This window comes from Ilyonectria robusta, assembly GCF_021365365.1.
Source record: "Ilyonectria robusta strain PMI_751 chromosome Unknown BGZ61scaffold_22, whole genome shotgun sequence".
Lineage (NCBI taxonomy): Eukaryota > Fungi > Ascomycota > Sordariomycetes > Hypocreales > Nectriaceae > Ilyonectria > Ilyonectria robusta.
Window position 1 is genome coordinate 268851 of NW_025764456.1, and position 18279 is coordinate 287129.

At 50.8% G+C, this 18279-nt stretch overlaps 6 protein-coding genes across 6 annotated transcripts; 1 reads left to right on the forward strand and 5 right to left on the reverse strand.

Annotated features, from left to right (window-relative positions):
• Positions 1 to 983: 983 nt before the first annotated feature.
• BGZ61DRAFT_482587 (uncharacterized protein) lies at positions 984 to 3371 on the forward strand (the record flags this gene model as incomplete). The annotated part of the gene is made up of 5 exons (XM_046249412.1): positions 984 to 1291; positions 1342 to 1681; positions 1742 to 1940; positions 2000 to 2194; positions 2431 to 3371. The coding sequence occupies 5 exons, from the start codon at positions 984 to 986 to the stop codon at positions 3369 to 3371; spliced, it is 1983 nt and encodes a 660-aa protein (XP_046099234.1).
• Positions 3372 to 3755: 384 nt separating this feature from the next.
• Positions 3756 to 5049, reverse strand: BGZ61DRAFT_459100 (glycoside hydrolase superfamily). The gene is made up of 3 exons (XM_046246852.1): positions 4706 to 5049; positions 4385 to 4641; positions 3756 to 4334 (listed from the first exon to the last, which is right to left on the reverse strand). Exons 1-3 carry the CDS (start codon positions 4917 to 4919, stop codon positions 3900 to 3902), a joined length of 906 nt encoding a protein of 301 aa, XP_046099235.1. The 5' UTR covers positions 4920 to 5049; the 3' UTR covers positions 3756 to 3899.
• A 666-nt stretch (positions 5050 to 5715) lies between these two features.
• On the reverse strand, positions 5716 to 6685 carry BGZ61DRAFT_459102 (uncharacterized protein). The gene is made up of 2 exons (XM_046246853.1): positions 6232 to 6685; positions 5716 to 6181 (listed from the first exon to the last, which is right to left on the reverse strand). The coding sequence occupies exons 1-2, from the start codon at positions 6608 to 6610 to the stop codon at positions 5757 to 5759; spliced, it is 804 nt and encodes a 267-aa protein (XP_046099236.1). The 5' UTR covers positions 6611 to 6685; the 3' UTR covers positions 5716 to 5756.
• A 5062-nt stretch (positions 6686 to 11747) lies between these two features.
• BGZ61DRAFT_362441 (uncharacterized protein) lies at positions 11748 to 13036 on the reverse strand (the record flags this gene model as incomplete). The annotated part of the gene is made up of 2 exons (XM_046241362.1): positions 11748 to 12518; positions 12581 to 13036. The coding sequence occupies 2 exons, from the start codon at positions 13034 to 13036 to the stop codon at positions 11748 to 11750; spliced, it is 1227 nt and encodes a 408-aa protein (XP_046099237.1).
• A 1008-nt stretch (positions 13037 to 14044) lies between these two features.
• On the reverse strand, positions 14045 to 15179 carry BGZ61DRAFT_104748 (cora-like Mg2+ transporter protein-domain-containing protein). The gene is made up of 6 exons (XM_046236871.1): positions 14822 to 15179; positions 14667 to 14747; positions 14548 to 14577; positions 14424 to 14476; positions 14279 to 14351; positions 14045 to 14209 (listed from the first exon to the last, which is right to left on the reverse strand). Exons 1-6 carry the CDS (start codon positions 15101 to 15103, stop codon positions 14141 to 14143), a joined length of 588 nt encoding a protein of 195 aa, XP_046099238.1. The 5' UTR covers positions 15104 to 15179; the 3' UTR covers positions 14045 to 14140.
• A 1849-nt stretch (positions 15180 to 17028) lies between these two features.
• BGZ61DRAFT_362600 (uncharacterized protein) lies at positions 17029 to 17649 on the reverse strand (the record flags this gene model as incomplete). Its single annotated transcript, XM_046241375.1, has 1 exon — positions 17029 to 17649. One exon carries the CDS (start codon positions 17647 to 17649, stop codon positions 17029 to 17031), a length of 621 nt encoding a protein of 206 aa, XP_046099239.1.
• Positions 17650 to 18279: the final 630 nt, after the last annotated feature.

Sequence of the window (18279 nt, forward strand, 5' to 3'; positions counted from 1 at the left end):
GTTGATTCGTGATGCCCTAAGCTTAGCGAATTCGCCGTACCTGTCGTCGCCAGACTCGCCATCCTCTTCCGATTCTTCATCCGCATCGTTGTTGCTCTCGCGCGGTTTACTCGTTGGAGTCCTATCCTTATCGCCATGGCCAAGTCCATCAATGGGAGCTTCTTGAGCCGCCATATCGGCCGTCTCAGCAAGTGTTTCTTCTTGACCGTTGACGTGGTTCTGACCATTCACGTCGCAGACCACGCCCAACGTCTCGACTGGAGGTGGAGCGTCTGTCGTATCATCCCGTTGGAGGGATGTTCGGGTCGCATTTCCAATCGTGTCTACCTCTACGATTGGAGGTTCTCCGAGTGCTGTCGCCATCTCGCGCACAGAAGCCTTCGCGAGGGGGTTCTGGTGAGGCGGTTCTGGTCGACTGGAGATCAGCTCGATTCCAATTTTGTTCAATGATAGTACTTCGAAGGTGTTCGGCTCTAAGAACCGCGAATTGGTGGGATGGAAGATAGAAAGATTTGGCAAGAGAGAAGAAAACGCTTGTGTCTTCCTTTCCATAAAACTGAGCAATTGAGAAGTGCTGCGGTATTAACTGGGATGGTGGGAGAGACGCGGGAAGCCGTTTCTACCTTCTCTGACTACCCAGAAAAGGCCACCGGGCGAACCAGTCGGATCACATTTCGGCTGCCTCGCGCAAGCAGTCGCTTGGGGGCCAGTGGCCTCAAAAGCAAGTCTGGAGCATCTGATTCGCTTACCAGGAGCTCGAGACGCATGATTTAGCGAGCTGAAAGACAGCCAAGGCCAAGAGTGCTGGATTATCACTCCATTGGCCTGAATCGACGAGAAGTGCATATGTGACTGCCAGGATCCTTGTTGCACAGCGTCAACTGGATTTCACGCAATCTGTCCTCGGCGGATTTCTAATTCCAACCCCCCGAGCGCCTTATCTTAGCCACAAGAGTCTTGGAGACCGGCCCATCGCTCTTGTAATGAATTCCCGACAAATGGCGCCAGCTATCGTCCCATCGCCGGAGCGACCGGTTGGTGTAGCTTTACGGCCTGCACGAGTCCTCAGCAATATTGCTGCCGAGTTCGTCGAGGTGAAGGCTGGACGTGAGATTTGTCGTCGGGCCACCGGGACGCTTGTCGAGGCAGTCGATGGGCAGCCTTCTAGCAACCGCATAACTGACATTGGCGATGGCGACGATGGCGAAGAAGAAGCGACTGGGATTACCATGGCGTCCCCGAAGTTCGTGAGCCCTTTGGATCGCTTCAGACCGGATGGTGAGGCTCAAAGGTGCGACCATTTATCTATATCTTTCGACGACTTCGCTAATCCAAGTGCAGCGAGGCCAAATATTACGAGAAATCGACAAAGATGATGGAAAAATTCCAGGAGACGCTCAAGAGGTTCACCAAGACCTTACAGGAGCGAAAGATTTTCAAAGACTTGAAGATCGAATGCAGAGACCCAGCCGACTATGATCTCGCCTACGTGCTTCATATTGCGGAACTGGTCCAAGAGCATAAGGAAGGGTCGGAGAACACACGAACGGTCAAGGATTTCATCCGGAAGTGCTACAGAGGCGCCAACAAGCACAAGAACACCATCACGGCCTTGCTCAGTATGGTCCCAACTGATGCTTACGGCTCGATTATCTCCGGTGGATTTTCGCTTATTCTTGTCGTAAGTCGTCTTCAAATTCCATGTCCCTAGGAAAGTCACTAACCAAACTGTCGGCTTCAGGCTGTTGAGAGCCATGAAGCCCAGCGTCTAGAAATGCAGGCAGCCCTGGCTGACATTCCTGGGAAGTTGTGCGAAGTGCAGAGGCTGTCAAAAGTTCACAGAAGGTCACCAGAACTTCACCAGCTTGCCGACGAGCTGTTTCTTTCCGTCTTCGTTGTGCTGGAGCGAATAATCGAAAAGGTTTCTTGTAGCTGGAGAGGTAGGTTGCTTTCCTTCTCACGGGACAGAAGGCGATGGGTGACTTCTAACTCGTCACAGAAAAGATTAAGAGGAACAAGGACAAAGGCGGTGACATCCAAGAGGCAGTCGACACCATGAGGGAGAAGGCCAAGCAGTTCCAAGTTGAAGTTGACATCTGCACACAGTACAGACTAGGCAGAATGGAAGAAAGCAATTACCGTATCGAAGCAGGCAATTCTCGTATTGAAAAATGTCTCGCGGAATTGCTGAATGGTAAGCTTGGAATCCCCGACGCCGCAGTGATCGAACCTTGTAGCTGATCATGACAACAAGGAGACAATGTAAAGGACCCGCAACTTGCAGAAAAAAGCATAGAGGAGATTACATGCAGAGTGTTGGACGCTGCCTACTCATTATTCGCCAGCAATCCAAACTTCGACCCAAAGACAGGGACAAGTAATATTGCTCCACTGCCATATAGATGGGCTAGAGCTAACAGATTATGACAGTGACCCGCCGGTCGTCGATGGCCATCACCGCACCCAAGCGGACAGGCAGCATAATATCGATTGAGACAATGGAGAAGCTGATCAAGACCTGGCTCTCGGGCCTTGACAACTTCGACCCCATGCCAGAAAATCAGATTTCGGAGTGTATGTCTGGGATATCGAACCTGACTTTGGAAGAAAGAGACAGAGTACAATGGATCATGGCCTCGGACGTGATCAACGACTGGCTCAAGCTGACCGAGTCTCGGATGCTCAATGTGCGAGCTGAGACGGCACCAATTGAACTCGTCAACGCTCTGAGCTTCACCGCCGCTACGTTGGCCTTCACAATCGAGAAGACGACCAACTACGCTGTGTTGTCATTCTTCTGCGGCCTGCGTAGGAACGACTCTCGGACCAATGCCGATTCAGGCCCGAAGGCGATCCTCAAAAGTTTCAACGGTCAGCTGCTGAAATTCATAATGAAAAAGCGGCCAACCTCCGACCTATCATTTCTCAAGAACAAAACCCTTATGAAAAAGTCAAGAGGCAGATCAAAGTACGCCAAGGAGCTGTTCCGGAAACTTCTCGAGGCACTCCCCGAGAACGACGTTGTCTTTGTGATTCTCGACTCGTTCTCACGCTTGGGAGGGCCAGACAAAGACGCAGCTAAGGGCGACGAGATAATCGAGGAGCTCTCGGCGCTGGTAATAGAGATGCCGCTCGTCATCAAGGTGCTCGTCACGGACGCATTGCCGAGCTGCCCGATCAAAGACTCAGCACACTTGATGCTGGACGTCCCGGACGACGTTGATGGCTGGCACAACGATATTGACTTGACGGCCTTGGAACAGAAGAAGATAGCCGTGATTGACGAGTTCAGGTTGCGACAAGAGAAAGGATATTTCAGCTCACAGGAGGAGGAGTCGAGCGACTCGTCGAGCGACTCGGACTCAGAGTAAACGGTCTCTACTAGAGGTAATTCCTTGTATTCCGTATGGAACTACGCACCAAGCATTACACCTGCAGTTTCTTTTGTTGGATATGTAACAATGCATTAGTGTTAATTTAGCTCCTTTATTCTATGAGCCGTCAACGGCCGCAGTCAGCCTATTCATTCCACATGATAGAGTCGACAAACACTCATGATCATCGAGTCAAGATTGCAGAATGGTGGACCGTACCAGCCACGGGTGCAAAATAAAACCTCCTTCAGTAGATAGCGAAACCTGACCGCCTGTAACAAAGCACCACTGGGAGTGTCACAAATTATCAAAGTACGAACTTGGGAATTCCATCTCGAATTCCGCAAGTAGATATGCGATTGGAGCCCTTTGCCTTGAATCTTAGAGTGCAGTACCTGAAGTTTATTTCTGGTAGATTCTAAATTATGTACTGAAGATGTAGTAATTATCCCTGTATATTAAACCCATCCCAATGAAATAAAAAGTTTAGGCGCCGTAAATCCCGTGTTCGTGTAAACCAGTCGTTTAACAAGGCAAGGTGAACTTGAGCTTGCGATTCGAGTCAGCAACTCCGAAGTGCTTCTCGACCTCGGGACTGGCCGTGGGGGCGTCGAATGCCGTGAACCAGAAGCCGCTGGTGTCGGGCTTGGCCCACAGCCAGCAAGCAACGCTAGTGTAGTAGTTCTTGAGGCTCTTCGTCCCCGGCAATGAGCCCTGGAAGTTGGCACCAGCGGTGGGCCAGCCGGTCTCTCCGACCCAGACGGCGGCTTTCGAGTTGACGGCCTTGACGTGCTTCTGGACGGCCCAGAAGGAGTTCTGGAACGTCTTTTTGGAGATGGCGTCCTGGCTCTTGACGCCCTGCCAGTAGGGGAATCCGTTGGTGATGGCGATGTCGCAGGCCTTGGTGACGACGTCGTTGGTGCCGTCGACCCAAGCAGTCCACGTATCGGTGTGGCCGACCTGTCAGTGGTTAGACAAAGCATGCGCGGCGGACCGAGGCATTCACTCACCTTGAGGTTCTTGTTGTACTGTCTGACCATGCCGCGGACGTCGTAGATCTGAGTGGCAAGCTTCTGGGGCGTAATGTCCTTGCGGTAGAGATCCTCGGAGCCAACGCTGATGGCGGCGATCCAGGCGGTGCCGTAGGTCTTGATCGCCTTGAGGAGAGCAGCCTTCTCAGCGCCGAAGTGAGCGTCGTCGGTAGCCCAGACGCCAACGAGGAGCTTGATGCCGACAGCCTTGGCAGCTGGGACAGCATTGGCGAGCGCTGTGGCCGACGTGTCAGCCTCGATGTTTACTTTGCGGGACGTTCGGGATATTCTGGAGCTTACTGTTGCAGTCGCTGGCGGCGTAGAGGCGGACGGCGTTGAATCCCTTGCCCCAGCCCTTGATGGTCTGGAAGTCCGTCTTCCAATCCGCCTGTCCCTTGCAGGCTCCGTTGGCCTTGTTGGCTCCCATGCTGAAGCCCTTGTAAGTGCCGGCCATGGCTCCTGGCAGGAGCAGCACGGCGGCGGCCAGCGTGGTGAACGAGTTGAGAAGCTTCATGATGAAGGAAACCTGTCGAATATCTGATCTGATCGCGTGACAGTTTGCAGCTCAGAAGCTCATCGAGAAAGAATTGTTTGGAGGGAGCAGTCCACTCCCTTAAGTACGTGGTGGAGATTACAGTGCCTGAGGCAAGGCGCTACCGCTATTATTAGATCCCTAATAGGGGGTAAATTCCTGATAGGGGTTAAAGCCACCACGTGGTGGAGTGTGCTCCCACAAATCCCGTATTTGGACGCATCTCGACTCGACAATACGAGGATTGATTGCCGCTAAACCCGCGTACTAAGCTCGAATGGGAGATTGGCGAGTGAGACCTTGTGGGCCTTGGGTCCGGCAACTGGTTTTTTCTCATGGGTGGCGGGATTGTGGGTGCTCCATAAAGCTGGGATGAAGCTGGGGACTTGGGTAAATGTGAGCTGGCAAGGCAAATGCGAGCTGGTAAGGCCGAATGAATCAGCAAAACCCCAGTTCTGCCCAATGTCTGCGTCGACTTCCCCCCGGAACACGCTAGTTCAGTGGCAAACAAGATCATTTGCAACGTCTGATTAAGGCCAAGCCCATCCATGCCGTGGATCAGAACCATCAAAGGGGCCGCCCCAGTGATGTCACGGAGCGGAGATCACCGGCATCCAAACCTCCGAGTGGGTCCACGCAGGAATAGGACAATTCTCCAATTTGTTTACTATGTTTATGCCAATTGTTGAGGCCAATCTGAATTACAAGGGGGAGGGAATGATAGCCTACCCTAAACCTCGCAGCCAACAAAAGCCAATCGAAGTCTCACCGAGAGCATCTCGTCTTCTGAAACACATTATCAATACAATCACAACAACTTTAAGCAAACTTGCTGCGTGGCTGTGTCTGCAGTTCGCCATCCAAAATGACATCCACTTTCTCGTTGTAAAAGCACACCAACCCTGCAATAGCTGCGCTTTCGTGCGTGGGAAGCCGGTAGTACCACACTATGTCCTTGACCTCTTTACCATCGACGACCACATGGTAGTACTCGGCTTCGCCCTTATATGGACACCTCGTCTTGAGATCGCTCTGACGAAGAACGCTCTGATCGACAGAAGCGAGCGGTAAGTAATACCGTGTCGGCAACCCTGTCTCGAACAAGTGCATCGATGACGCTGCATCGGCGACGATCTTGCCGTTGACCTGAATTTGGACGCGACGCTGCGATGGAAGGATGTCAACCCGTTTGAAAGGGTCTTTTGGGTGAATGTAGATCGGGGCATCCTCCTCGAGCCATTGGTCTCAACTGGTGTAAGTATTCCAAACGATACTCCCTCGGCTTAGAACGTACCGATGCTTCCAAATTGAATCCTCAGGGTGCCCGCCAGCGCCCCAAGACCATCGTCGTCGCTAAAACGAAGCACTCCTTCAATCTTCACCCCATCGAGGCCATCATGTGGAAGAACGACGAGTTCAGCCAACGTCGCCTTGGCCTTGCCGTCACTAGGTATCTTCTCCTTGTCGTTTATCTCGCAATTTTCGACATCTTTCTGTGGGACGTAGAGTGTAGGGTAGTAATCGTGTTCCCAGACATAGACGGCGTCGGTAGTATCGACAATGACACTGTGGTTGTGGATGGCCCGCACCCGACGAGATGCTGGCAGAGTTTTTCGAGGGCCTTTCTGGATGAGGCTTTGGCCAAGATCTAGGATTCCTTGAGTCTGCGCCATGCTTGCTGGTCTTGAGGATTTGAACAGGGAGATATTCGTGGCTCACCTTTAAATGCACCCCGCTCCGGAATGACGCTATCATGTAGGAATTAGTCAGCTTCGATTTATAATCACTCCCAAAGGGCCAAGATCTTTGGTTGTAGGTCTTCCTTTGAGTTTGAGGTACTGGATCGGTTGTATTATTTCATTGTGGTCTGTCCTGCTTGGCCAACATGCAACGGCGGGGTTATGAGAGGGTCCTTGAGAGCCATGTATCGAAAGTGGATGATCCACAAGGATGTGTGACTTGCGAATATTTTTTTTTCCATCTTGAAACCCAGGGAGTTATGATGACTGGTTTTGAACGGGTTTCGATGAAGCAGGGCCTCGACGCTGGGCATTCTTATGGGAACCTTGACGTCGGGACCTAAACTTGGAATGATTTGCGTAACTACACTCATTACCAAGCTCATTTGCCGAACGAGCGTTCACTTGGGCGAACTTTCAGCTTTCTATAGTGACATATCCTTTAATGGCAAGAGAGCACATTGGTATGTTGCAGGACTAGCTGCGGAGTTTCGGGTCCATCGGCAGGAATAGGGCATAAATTACCCAGCCCACAGGGCCCCATGGGCACCCAAGCAAAATTTGAGTAAATAGACCAGGGGGCACCTATTAGCGATATTCTTTTCCTATGGGTACCCACAAGCTTAGAATGAGTACCCAGCCCGTGGGTACCCATGGGTATTTACAGCCCTAGGCAGGAATTTGACTTTCTCAACCACTCTCAGCCATTTCCGGTTCTTCCGGGCAACATCCCAGACTTGTGACAAATAACTGGACGAAATAGAGAGCCTTGCTTTGACTTGCTCCAGGCTACTCCTTAATCTCGGCAACAGAGCGAAGAGTCAAACGAATCACTACTCCAGTCTGGGCAGTAAACCAAAGCATCTGTATATCCCATTCCGGCTTGTCAGACGCCCACTCAATATCAAACCTCTACAGAATGCGAGGGACAAACTTACTTGCTTCAGTAAGGCCAATGCTCTTGCCTGTAACTGAATTAGATTTCCATCTCCGCAACTTTACAGGCGTATCGGGTCGATAGTCTTACCTATACAGACTCGTGAACCATGACTGAACGGGATGAAAATTAAGAGAGTTAGCAACTCGGCCAGCGAGAAGAAGAGAGGAAATAATCAAGTGAATCCACCCATGCTCTTCCCTATTATTTCCCATATCAGATCAGCTAAGACACTAACGGTAAAATACGTTATTTCTATCAACTTAAGTTACTCCTCCCTTACTTCCAACCATCGCTTAGGACGGTAAAGATGAGATTCCTACCCACAAATCTCTTCATCTCAATAGACAATAATCACACTTATGCCAGCAAGGATTCTTCGGGGCAGATGCATGTCGTAGATAACATCACCTCCTTTGGAACAATCCGGTGAAAGGCGTGAGCAATTGCAGGAGTCAGCTGCATGGCTTTTTTAACGGCAGCTTGCCTGCCAACATTAGCGAATAGTCATGTTCTTTATCGCTCGAACTAAGAGTCTGAGGCGGAAGTTACAAGCAGGGCAGCTTCAAGGCTTCAGCGTGTGTAATGCACTCGGAGATTTCACCCTTTCACGAGACAAATCTCATAGTCCAGTCACTCCCTACCAAGTACTTGTGGAGAGGTGGGACGTGGCCGATCAAGGCACTATTTGTTGGCGCCCAGCTCCATCGAGTATATCATACCTTAGGTGTCCTTCTGCTCCTTCAGGCATTTTCAAGCCGGGTCTTATCGACTAAACCCAATCTGTAAACTTCAGAGTCCCTGGGTATTCCTTATCGTACTGTCGATAAACTACGCAATACATCTTATTTCTACACTCTTAATCTTCAAGGGTTCGTAATTCTGACTTACAGTATCAGAAGAAGGGAGAGGGAAGGACTGTTTCGCATTCGGAATCTCTTGTGAAATTGGCTTATCACTCGTGTACGATGCCAGCTCGTAGTTCGCAACTTCGAGCCGCTTCTGGATAAGACGTAACATTACCTCAACCAGTCTGGCATTCTTCTTCGTCGGTTGAGAGACAAGAAACTTCTTACACGGGACCCCTAAATTATGAACAACCCCCACAGAGATGGCCCAGGTATTTTTGGAGTTCTCCAATAAAGCTACTACCCGTTGGCATTGTGGGGCAAGCCGCCTACCAACCTCGTCCCGAGGTTGGTCCGGAAACCCTGTGTCAGCCGGGAAAATGTGTGTCAACGTAAGCTGCTGCCTTCAAGCTGTAAAATCATCAATTTCAGGATCTTTATCTTTCAGACTTTATGACAGAGTCATTTAAAAAGGAAATAAGCCGTAACTAGGCTCGTTGGAAAGCTACGAAATAGCTGAAAACACACGAATTGACAGAAAATAGCGGAAATCACATTTTCGGCCTCAATTGCGCCGCCTTTTCCTAGGGCCTGATTCTGGCTGCCGATCAGGATCCTGTTGACGATGTGTTGTCTCCGCCTTCCTAGTAGCCTGATCGTCACGAAATTCCTTCAGCATCTTCTTGATGTTATCGTATCTGCGTACTGTTGGCATTAGGTCGGGAAGTTGTGGTGTTGTGATGTTATCGTCATCGGCGTCATCGACTAGATCCAAGGCACTAGGGGGCGGCGATGATGTTATCCCTGGAGGCGTTGTAAGATCAGGAATTTCCTCGCCGCCTAGGTCACTGAACCCTATGAGATTGACTTCATCATCTTCATCGTCTTCCTCTTCTTGGAGCGGTCCTGTGAGGGTGAATTCGACGTCATCATCATCATCAGGCCAGGCACTCTGATCCATCGCGATAATCGGTCTTGCGGCACGGCGGGCTTGTTCTTGGGCTTCAGAAAGTGACTTCTTTGGCCGCTGGCTAAGGGAGTCATTATGATGCTTTCGATTTGCTTCGAGGTCTTTGTATCGGTCGAGGTGGCCGGTCTCTTCGAGCCACTGGTTCCAAGTTAGTCTCGGCAGATAACTGACTCCCCGGGACTGAATTTCCTGCCGCCAAGCAGCCTTGAGAGCCCTTATCTCCTGAAGAATGATAGATCTGCCTGACCGCAGTTGAGAACGCTGTTCCTTGGCCTCTGCTGCTGCCATAGCTGCTTCATGTTGAGCCCGAATCTCAGGAAATCCAACACTTGTGACGAAGTCACCACTTGGCCGTACGCGCTGGCCGGACCTCCTTCTTTTCCCGTATTTCTCGATACGATTAAGCCGGTGTGAGGCAACGGCCTCACGTTCTCGATGCAGCAGTCCCGCCTCAGTCACAACGTCGCGGATGTTGGCGATAGCTTTAAGGGTTGGGGAGCTCATGACCTCCTGGTACCGCCTGTAGATCCGCTCTATCTGGTCTTGAGCATCCTGAAATCGAGTCTCTGAAGGCAACATCTTAAGAACAGACGGATGGATCGCATTTCGCTCTCTGCGGTGCTTGGCGAGGATGCGGTTGATCACGGGCTTCGAAGATGTGGGCCAAATACCGGCTTTTTCGAACCCTGACATGATGTTATGTCTCTTGAAGCCGTCTTTATAGATCCTTGAGAATGCAGAGGCGAAGTCTTCGCGGGAAAACGTTATGTTGCCTTCCCGAATAGACTTCCTAAGTTCCTTCTGATGTGAGTTCTTCATCGGCTGAAAAACACCAACATCAAGCGGCTGCGTGAGGTGTGTTGAGTGTGACGGCAACACGCAAATGATGATATCAAATTGAATGCAATACTGAATAGCATCGAAGCCTAGGTGGCCGGAGAAGCCGTCGATTACGAGAAGTCGGTAGATTCTATCCTCATCATTACGAATAGCGGGAGGCGCTGTCAATGTGATGTGTGGCGATGAGGCATCTCGAAGCCATTCATCGCAGCCGAACCACTCTGTGAGAGTTACTCCTTTCTGCTTAGCCTTTGTAGAAGCAAGCCAGGAAAACGCATTGAAGTGATGAAGCCATTCGAACGTGATATGTTGGTTGCTGAAGCCGGTATCTGACTGTGCGATCCTCATCCCTGGGATAGCATCTATGTTGGCCCAAGACGTTGTTGCTAACGCCTTGAAGATCAGCCAAGGAGGGATACTATCCCCAACCGCATTAGCACACCCAAGTTGTGTGCAAGACTCACGGTTCGAGGGATCAACAACTTCATAGCGTTGTGACCGCGTGGTGCGGACCACGAGGACTTGGATCCGTTCTCGAAGGCATCCGATGCGAATACCGCACTCGTCTTCATTCCAACACTCTGAAGGACCGATATCGTGGTCACAGATAACTTCCTGAAGGTTGGAGAAGAACTTCTTGATGTCTTTGACGTCAGAAACTTCAAATGCTTTGCGTGCCTTATCTATGCCCTTGAGGAATGACTTCCTGAGCTCGAGATGACGACCACGGAAGTCTGAGTACCAGGACTTTGACATATGATCTTTCTCGATGCCTCTAGAATGCAGGAATTGTAATGCAGTCTCTTCAATTTGTGACTTTTCTGCTGCAAAGCCGGATCTTTCCCACCAGATGATGTACGCAACCAGGGCGGATTCTTCAGAGGCTGTCAGAAGCGGCGGACGGCCGGGAGGCTTCGGAGGAACATAAGATGATGATGACCTCTTAGCAGCACGTCTAACGGCCTCTCTATTCTCGTCAATTTGGTCTGCAACAGCGCGCAATGAGGGTGGTGATGCAGCAGCTTTGGCGGCACTTCGTGTGTTATACGGCGTATTTGGATTGAGTGCAGCGAGCACCCGTCGTGTCAGATCGGCCCGATCTTTATCTGACGGGTTCCTCAGAGGCTGTTTTACTATAGGAATGCCGCGTCTGCGAGGCATCTTGTGGTTGCGCGTGGTAGATCTGAAAAGACGAAAATTTGGTGTGATTTTGGGCTGCGGTTGATGAAGGTCAGGCAGGATTTAGTGACACATAGTTTCCCGGCTGACACAGGGTTTCCGGACCAACCTCGGGACGAGGTTGGTAGGCGGCTTGCCCCACAATGCCAACGGGTAATGTTGGGACTCGAGGTCTGGCTGCTCAAGAGACATGGCTAAGAGTGGGAGTGAGATTCAGGCGAAGAGGGGAGATGATAGATGAAGAATACAGTAGTCTATTTCATTATTCATAACTCATGATTCATATATAACCACAACCTAGATCAAAATATCCGAAACAAAGGCTTGCCAGTACTCCTCCTTAATCCACCGCCTTAAGCGTTGCAACGAGGCCATCAACGAATACACCCCCAGTGTTGACCCCGTGTTGCCTAGCGCAACGGCTTCTAAGAGCTGGCACTTGCCGCTCACATCTAGGACGCTAGCGACAAACCTCCATTCATGACCCTGAATGATGATGCCAGGCAGGAACTCAATAGACCGGGAAGATCGGTTTTGTTCGTACCGCAAGCTGCGCCACTGGGCCGAGTGCCAAGTCCCTATCTGCAGCGTGGCGTTATCCCCGTGCTCCCCAGGACGCTTAGTTTCAATAGACAGCACAATGGGATGCTTGCAAAAGTTACCGAGGTCGGTGTGATTTATCGATTGCCCTGGCCTATTTTGACAGAGGTTTTTGATTGCGCTCTCCTCGGAGGTACCCTCGCCAGGGCAAACAAAGACGCAAAAGTCGACCATCTTGGTGGGTGCCTTTTGAGGCCTAAAGCTTTGTAGAATCTGGGCTGTAGGACACCACCGGAAGTCGACCATGTCGATGCTCGAGAACCGGCCAGCCCGGAAGACTTGCTCCAGGATTGGAGCGTGGACGTCTCCGTTCCAGGAAGCCTCGCACTCTCGGTCGATTCGACATTTGTTGGCCCTCCTCACAAGGTCCTCGACCCAGTCGAAAGGTGGCATGGTACTCGCCGAGGGGCATGGGGCTTCGGTGTTATCAAACGCATATCGGGGGAGCTCGGGATCTTTTGCCAGCATCTGAGGATCATCGCCGTTAGCAAAACCAAGGACATCAAGAAGCTGATTATAATGCAACATACCTCATCCTTCATTGAAGCTGGGCAGACGCCGTACCCAGCACCAAAGTCCCGCAGCTCGATTCGAAGTTTCCGGAGAGATTCGGGCTGAGGTTCCAGAACAAAACTCCCCACGGTAAATCCAGTATCGTTCATCTCGGCATTGCGCAACTGCTTCGAAGGAGATGACCTGTTGGACGCCGAGTCTTGTTTCGACCGACCTGATCGACTCGAAGTTGCGACTGAGTGGCTAGATGCCCTTGATGTGACCGAAGGCGTGCCTCGCCCTCGCTCAACCGAATAAGGGATCCATCCGAGCGGCTGAGTTTGCAGTATTTGTTGAGATTGTAGAAATCGTCCGGGACGCGGTGTGGCGTCGTCCAACGGCCTGTCCGATTCCGCTGAAGAGGCATGATGGTCGTCCAGGTCGTCGAATCGTCTCTTCCGAGACGAGGAATCTGAAATCGTCGGAGAAGGCATTCCACGTTGCGGTTTTGATAACTTCTGTCGCTTTCGCGGCGGACCGTAGTCCTTTTCGTCTTTATCTGGCTCCGAGACACGAGGGATGGGATGGTTCTGCAGGTCAGGGATAGACAAGAGCCAGCGAGCGACGTCGGATTCAGTCGCATACATTCCGAACTAGAAGAAGAGGAGAGGAAGCTAGAAAGAGAGGAGCGGAAGGCTCCCCATAGGAAGACTGCGGTATGGACGTGGTGGTCAGTGTCAGCGCTGAAATGGTGAAGCTGTGATGATGACGACGATAGAGCGGAAGAATCTCGGAGCGCGGCGTTGATTGTTTTGAAATGGTCGCTCCGCCAACAATCGCGATTATCCAGATCCAGACTAGCGTAAGATGGCCAAGGATCAGGTAAATTCACTTGGGCATTATGTCCGACATCTAAAACACGCTATCGATAGAGTCTATTGATTTGTTCCATGGTACATTGCAAGGCCAGAGCAATTTAAATGCCACAGTTGTAAATCTTCTGTTGATGCGTGGTTATTGTTGCGGTTGATGCTCGGTTGGTGCTCGGCTGATGCTGCTATCAACCTGGCCTGTCTCAATAATGGATCTAAATCTCGGTCTGTGATTGGTGTATCACCAAAGAGTCGCATATTGGGGAACTGATCGGCTTTGCGCGAGAAAAGCCATAAGGCGACGCGACTGGTTTCTAAGAGACCACATGATGGTGATGTCATTGCCGTGGCCAGAGGGTCGTTTAAAATTTAGAAGGGTTCTATTTCTCTTGAATGGTTCCAAGATTCAGGGCTCAGGCCATTAATTGTTCACTCCCAACGGGGTGTACAAGTGTGACAATGGCGAGCCGTAACTACCTTAAACTATACAGATCTGGTTGAAATAGAGCGAGAAGTTTCTTGATCCGTATCTTTTGCTAAAGGAGATGGCTATTCTTTGACCTAGACATAGGTATCCAACTAACAGCACTTCTGCCAACCTATATAGGTAATATACTAATAGTTGGACGCTATAAATACTACCTGGTAGCGTTCGAGAGTCGGAGTCACCCTACCCCCATCACCGTTAACTTCTTCCCTGCCAATCCTCCGATGAATCCGGCCGGCTCATCTTCTCACTCGCGGCCGTTCCCCACATATTAGCCTACGGAACTCCTTTTCAATTTTATCCTCCAGCTGTAGCGTTTCATGTATCATCAGCGTGTTGTCTTTTCGGAAAGGCTGATCAAGTTCAGAAAAACCTACATGAGGGTTCAATTTGAAGATTATCCACACAGTGGCTGTGATGAGCATTGTGCCGACGGCAAATGGAATGTACCTGTGTTGCTTGCAATTAACGACTTGGCCTAAGCGAATCTGTGAGCCTTGGAACTGGAGCAGAGGAACATACCACCACCAGTATGGGTTGGATTCGAGAATATCGACATTCATACCGAAGAGGCCCTGTGATATGGCAAAACATGATCAATGCTTGCCCCTGCCACCATAGGCCGAGGGAGTTTCAGGGTTCTTACAGATATGAAAGTAAGGGGGAGAAAGGTGAACTGACGAGTCGTTAGCAGTCTACGTACGAACAGTGGTTTGGAGGGGGGCCCTTGAGTAAGGTATCTAAGGTTGCCGGGTGAATCATTACCGTAATCCAACTCAGGCGCTTCATGCTTGTCGACAGGCTTGTCGACTTCCGAGCCTCATTGATGGATACCAAGTTGAATTCCTAGAAGCAGCCCAAGTCATGTTAGTAATGCATTCAAAATAGTATATGTGAGTCTCGGTGACCAGGGCTCTGACCATTTGAATCAGGTCCTTGGAGATCTCGTCCAGCCGGCTTATTTGCTTGCTGATACCGTCCGACAAGTTGTCGATGGCATCGAGTAGATCTTTAATCGAGTCTGTTTCTTGGTGACGTTTGTGATACTCGTGTGCAAAATTTCGCGAGTTGTAGGCCATTTCGCGTACTGCACTCCGAAGATTGATCCAATCCATTCCCTGCTTCAGTAGCCTACCAGATAGGCCTTCGTCTTCCCCCTTTTTTTCCAGAATATCGCCGCGCTTGAGGTGGAAAGAAGACATTAGATACTAGAGCAGTAGTACCTGAGGGTGGGAGTGGATGGAAACAGAGCATGACATACCGACTCGTTCAAATCGGCCTCGTTCGATTCGCATAGCGACACCAATTCTTTTTCAACTTCTATCACTAGGCGATGAAAGAGCTCGATGCCGTTGTTTGGAACCCAGACCTGAGAGAGTGTGCTAAAATGCTGGATTGACTTCCAATGACCGCTGCCAGAATCTGGGCGACGAACTACATTCCACCGTATGCGAATATCTTTGTTGATTGTAGATTTAAAATGCGCGTGAGCGGAGTAGACATAGTGCTCATTGCTCATAGCACTGTGGTTTGTGAGAAATAGAAATTGGCCCGAGTCAAGTATCAAAGTGGTGCCAAGGCCTTCGGTGGGCCATGTGTTAGGGAGTTGACTGGTCGGTCACCGCTTAGCTGAGATATTGATACTTTGGGAAGTCGGATGTCATCAGCAACACTCACATGAGACTTCTCTTATACACGGAGTCAGATTGTTTCCATGGGTTGGGCTCTGGAGACGGGAAGCTGATGGAGAGCCCAGCCCCATCCGTGGCTGCTAGCTCCAAAGGAACCGGAATCGAATCGCCTTTTCGAAAAGCCCTTTGCCATTCCAAAGGTAGGATATCCTTTCCGTTCGCTGACGCTTTGAGAAGTATGCGAACAAAGTCTTCCATCTTGTGTAAGACGGCTATCCTCAAGGCAGTTTCCCCGTCCATATCTTCGGCGTCAATATTCACCCCATTCCGGATGAGAGTATCTACTAATAGCGGATTGAAAGATAGAACCGCCTCGTGAAGTGCTGTTCTCTTCCGATAGTCGAGTTTATTGACGTCATAACCCGCATCTAGAATGAGTTCCACTTCGTAATGTTCGCCCCGTTTGACCATTGCATGTAAGGTAATACTGTCCAGTCGTACCAGCGAGCTCTTCACGGCTGAGACTCGATCTTCCCGTACTGCCCACCAGAGCGGCGTATGACCGTTGCTGTCAATGCAATTGGGGTGGATTCCGGCAGCGAGGATGGCGTCTATGACGTGACTTAGGCCAAAGTGTGCTGCCAAGTGTAGTCCTGACGCTTCTCTTGGGCTTGGTTGGAGAAGAGCTTGGATGCTTGCGTTGACATTTCCTGTGTTCTGGAGAAAATCCATCATTGGTTCACTGGAAACCGAGGCCTCTCGAGCGTGGTGGCCCCATTGGGTTGCAGCGTACTCGTAAAGTCGGTATGTGTTGCAGCGGGCCTCAAACCCGGCAGGCGTTGGACATGGGCTGTCATTGAATTTGGCGAATGAGAGGTACGTAGCACAGACATCGGCGATCCGAAGCTGGTGTTGCGAATCCGGGAACATTGTTATCAGGGAGTCGGCGATGTATTCCTTTGCTGAAGCGTGGATGAAGCGACAATCTTCACCATCGATGGTGATAAATCCACGGCAAGCTGATGATAAGTCTTGGGCTAGCAGGAGCGTGTCGTGCAGAAGTTGGGCGTCTCCAACCTGGACAGTCACGGCCTGGATGAGTTCTGACACAGCAAGAGGCCTTTTCGCGAATGTCAACCACAGGAAACACTGGACTGCCAAATCCCTGAGACCTTTTGGCTGGCCTTGAACCTGGTCCATCATTTGGCCGTAAACAGCCTTCAGGTTTTCGGTGCCGGCTTTGGGGCTTTCTCTCTGCAGGTCGATTAGCGTCTGGTTTATGTCCTCTATGGTAGATTGCGCACGGAGCGAGTCAAGAGCAAGCTTTGAGTACAGGAATCTGCAAGTTCGAGGCACCCGCGCGTTCAGTGACTTTCTTGACGATGGCAAGCTGCAATGCCTTATCATCAGAAATAATTCGGATTTGGGCCACTTGTTGTTCGATGTAGCGTCTGATATCGTCCTGACCCGCGCCCATCTCCAACGACAAAACGAGGCTACCACCGTGGTGGATGAGTGCGGGGGATATCCTCATCCCTCCGGGACGTAGCGAAGAAGTTAACTCCAACGCCGCTCTGGAGCACGGACATAGCCGACAGAAGCTCCTCTCGGGAGTCGTTGGGACATTCGTCAAGAGCGTCGATAACGAAAAAGACTCTATCGTAGAGCCTGGCCACCGACTGGAGGACTGCCAAGATGTCGGGGACCGAAGGGCGCAGCCCAGTGGTGCGATGCGTATCATACAGATCTTGCAACGCCTGAGGCGTCATTGTTTGGTGCTGGGCCAACTGCTTCAACAATGTTAAGAAAAAGTGACCCTCGGCTCGCTGATCTCCAGAGTCACTGATTCGAAAGAATATAAAGCCAAGGCCGAGTCGCGAATTGTTTGTTGAGCGGCGCCGCGCCAGTTGATCGACAACAAAGGATGCGAGGACCGTCTTTCCTACCCCGGGCGAGCCCCAGCAAACAAGGGTGCAACGTGGAGTGTTAAGCCATGTTTTGTACTTAGCTGTGTCGATGAGCCACTGCGAGGTCCCAGGCTGCTGCCGCTGTAAAGTCTCGTCTTGCACGTCCTGATAGTCGACGGGCGTGAGCCAGTTCAAAATTTCGGGATCCATTGAAGAGTGTTGGGCATCAAGTCAGACACGAGCGGGGGAAGCTATGGGAGCTTGCGCGCCGACAGGGAATCTGGTTAAGCTTTTGAGCGTAACCGATGACTTGGAGCAGTTGGCCTTCAACTTTGATTACCACCTGGAAACTGGTGGATCTTGGGTTTATTGAGGCCGAAGTGGTTGACAGAGTCTCTGGATCAGTCAGCCTTTGGACTCTTGAGGGCTCTGTACAAAAAAGGAGCTAGGATATGTAAACCAGCTATGAGGAAAACTGAAAGGCGTAGCTTATTAAACAACGAGCGAGGCGGGGAACAAAACTCGGGGATCTACTTTATCCTTATCTTTGGGAAAGAGAAAGCAGCGTCGATCTATTCCTGTTTTTAATGTTGATGGGGTCCCTTGTCGAGGACACTATTGGCGGCTTGCTTGACCGGCTGCAGCCACAATAAGCCTGCCCGAGTCTTAAGGGCGGGGCGAATATGGGCACACCCCAGACAGATACCTAATTACAAGCTTCTAATCATACCGTAGCGGGGACATGTTGTCTCCTTCTCGAGGACTTGCGTACTCATATGCACCTTCAGCTGCTGAAGCATGGCCACGTCACAACTTCGGTTTGCTTTCCATTGTGCAATG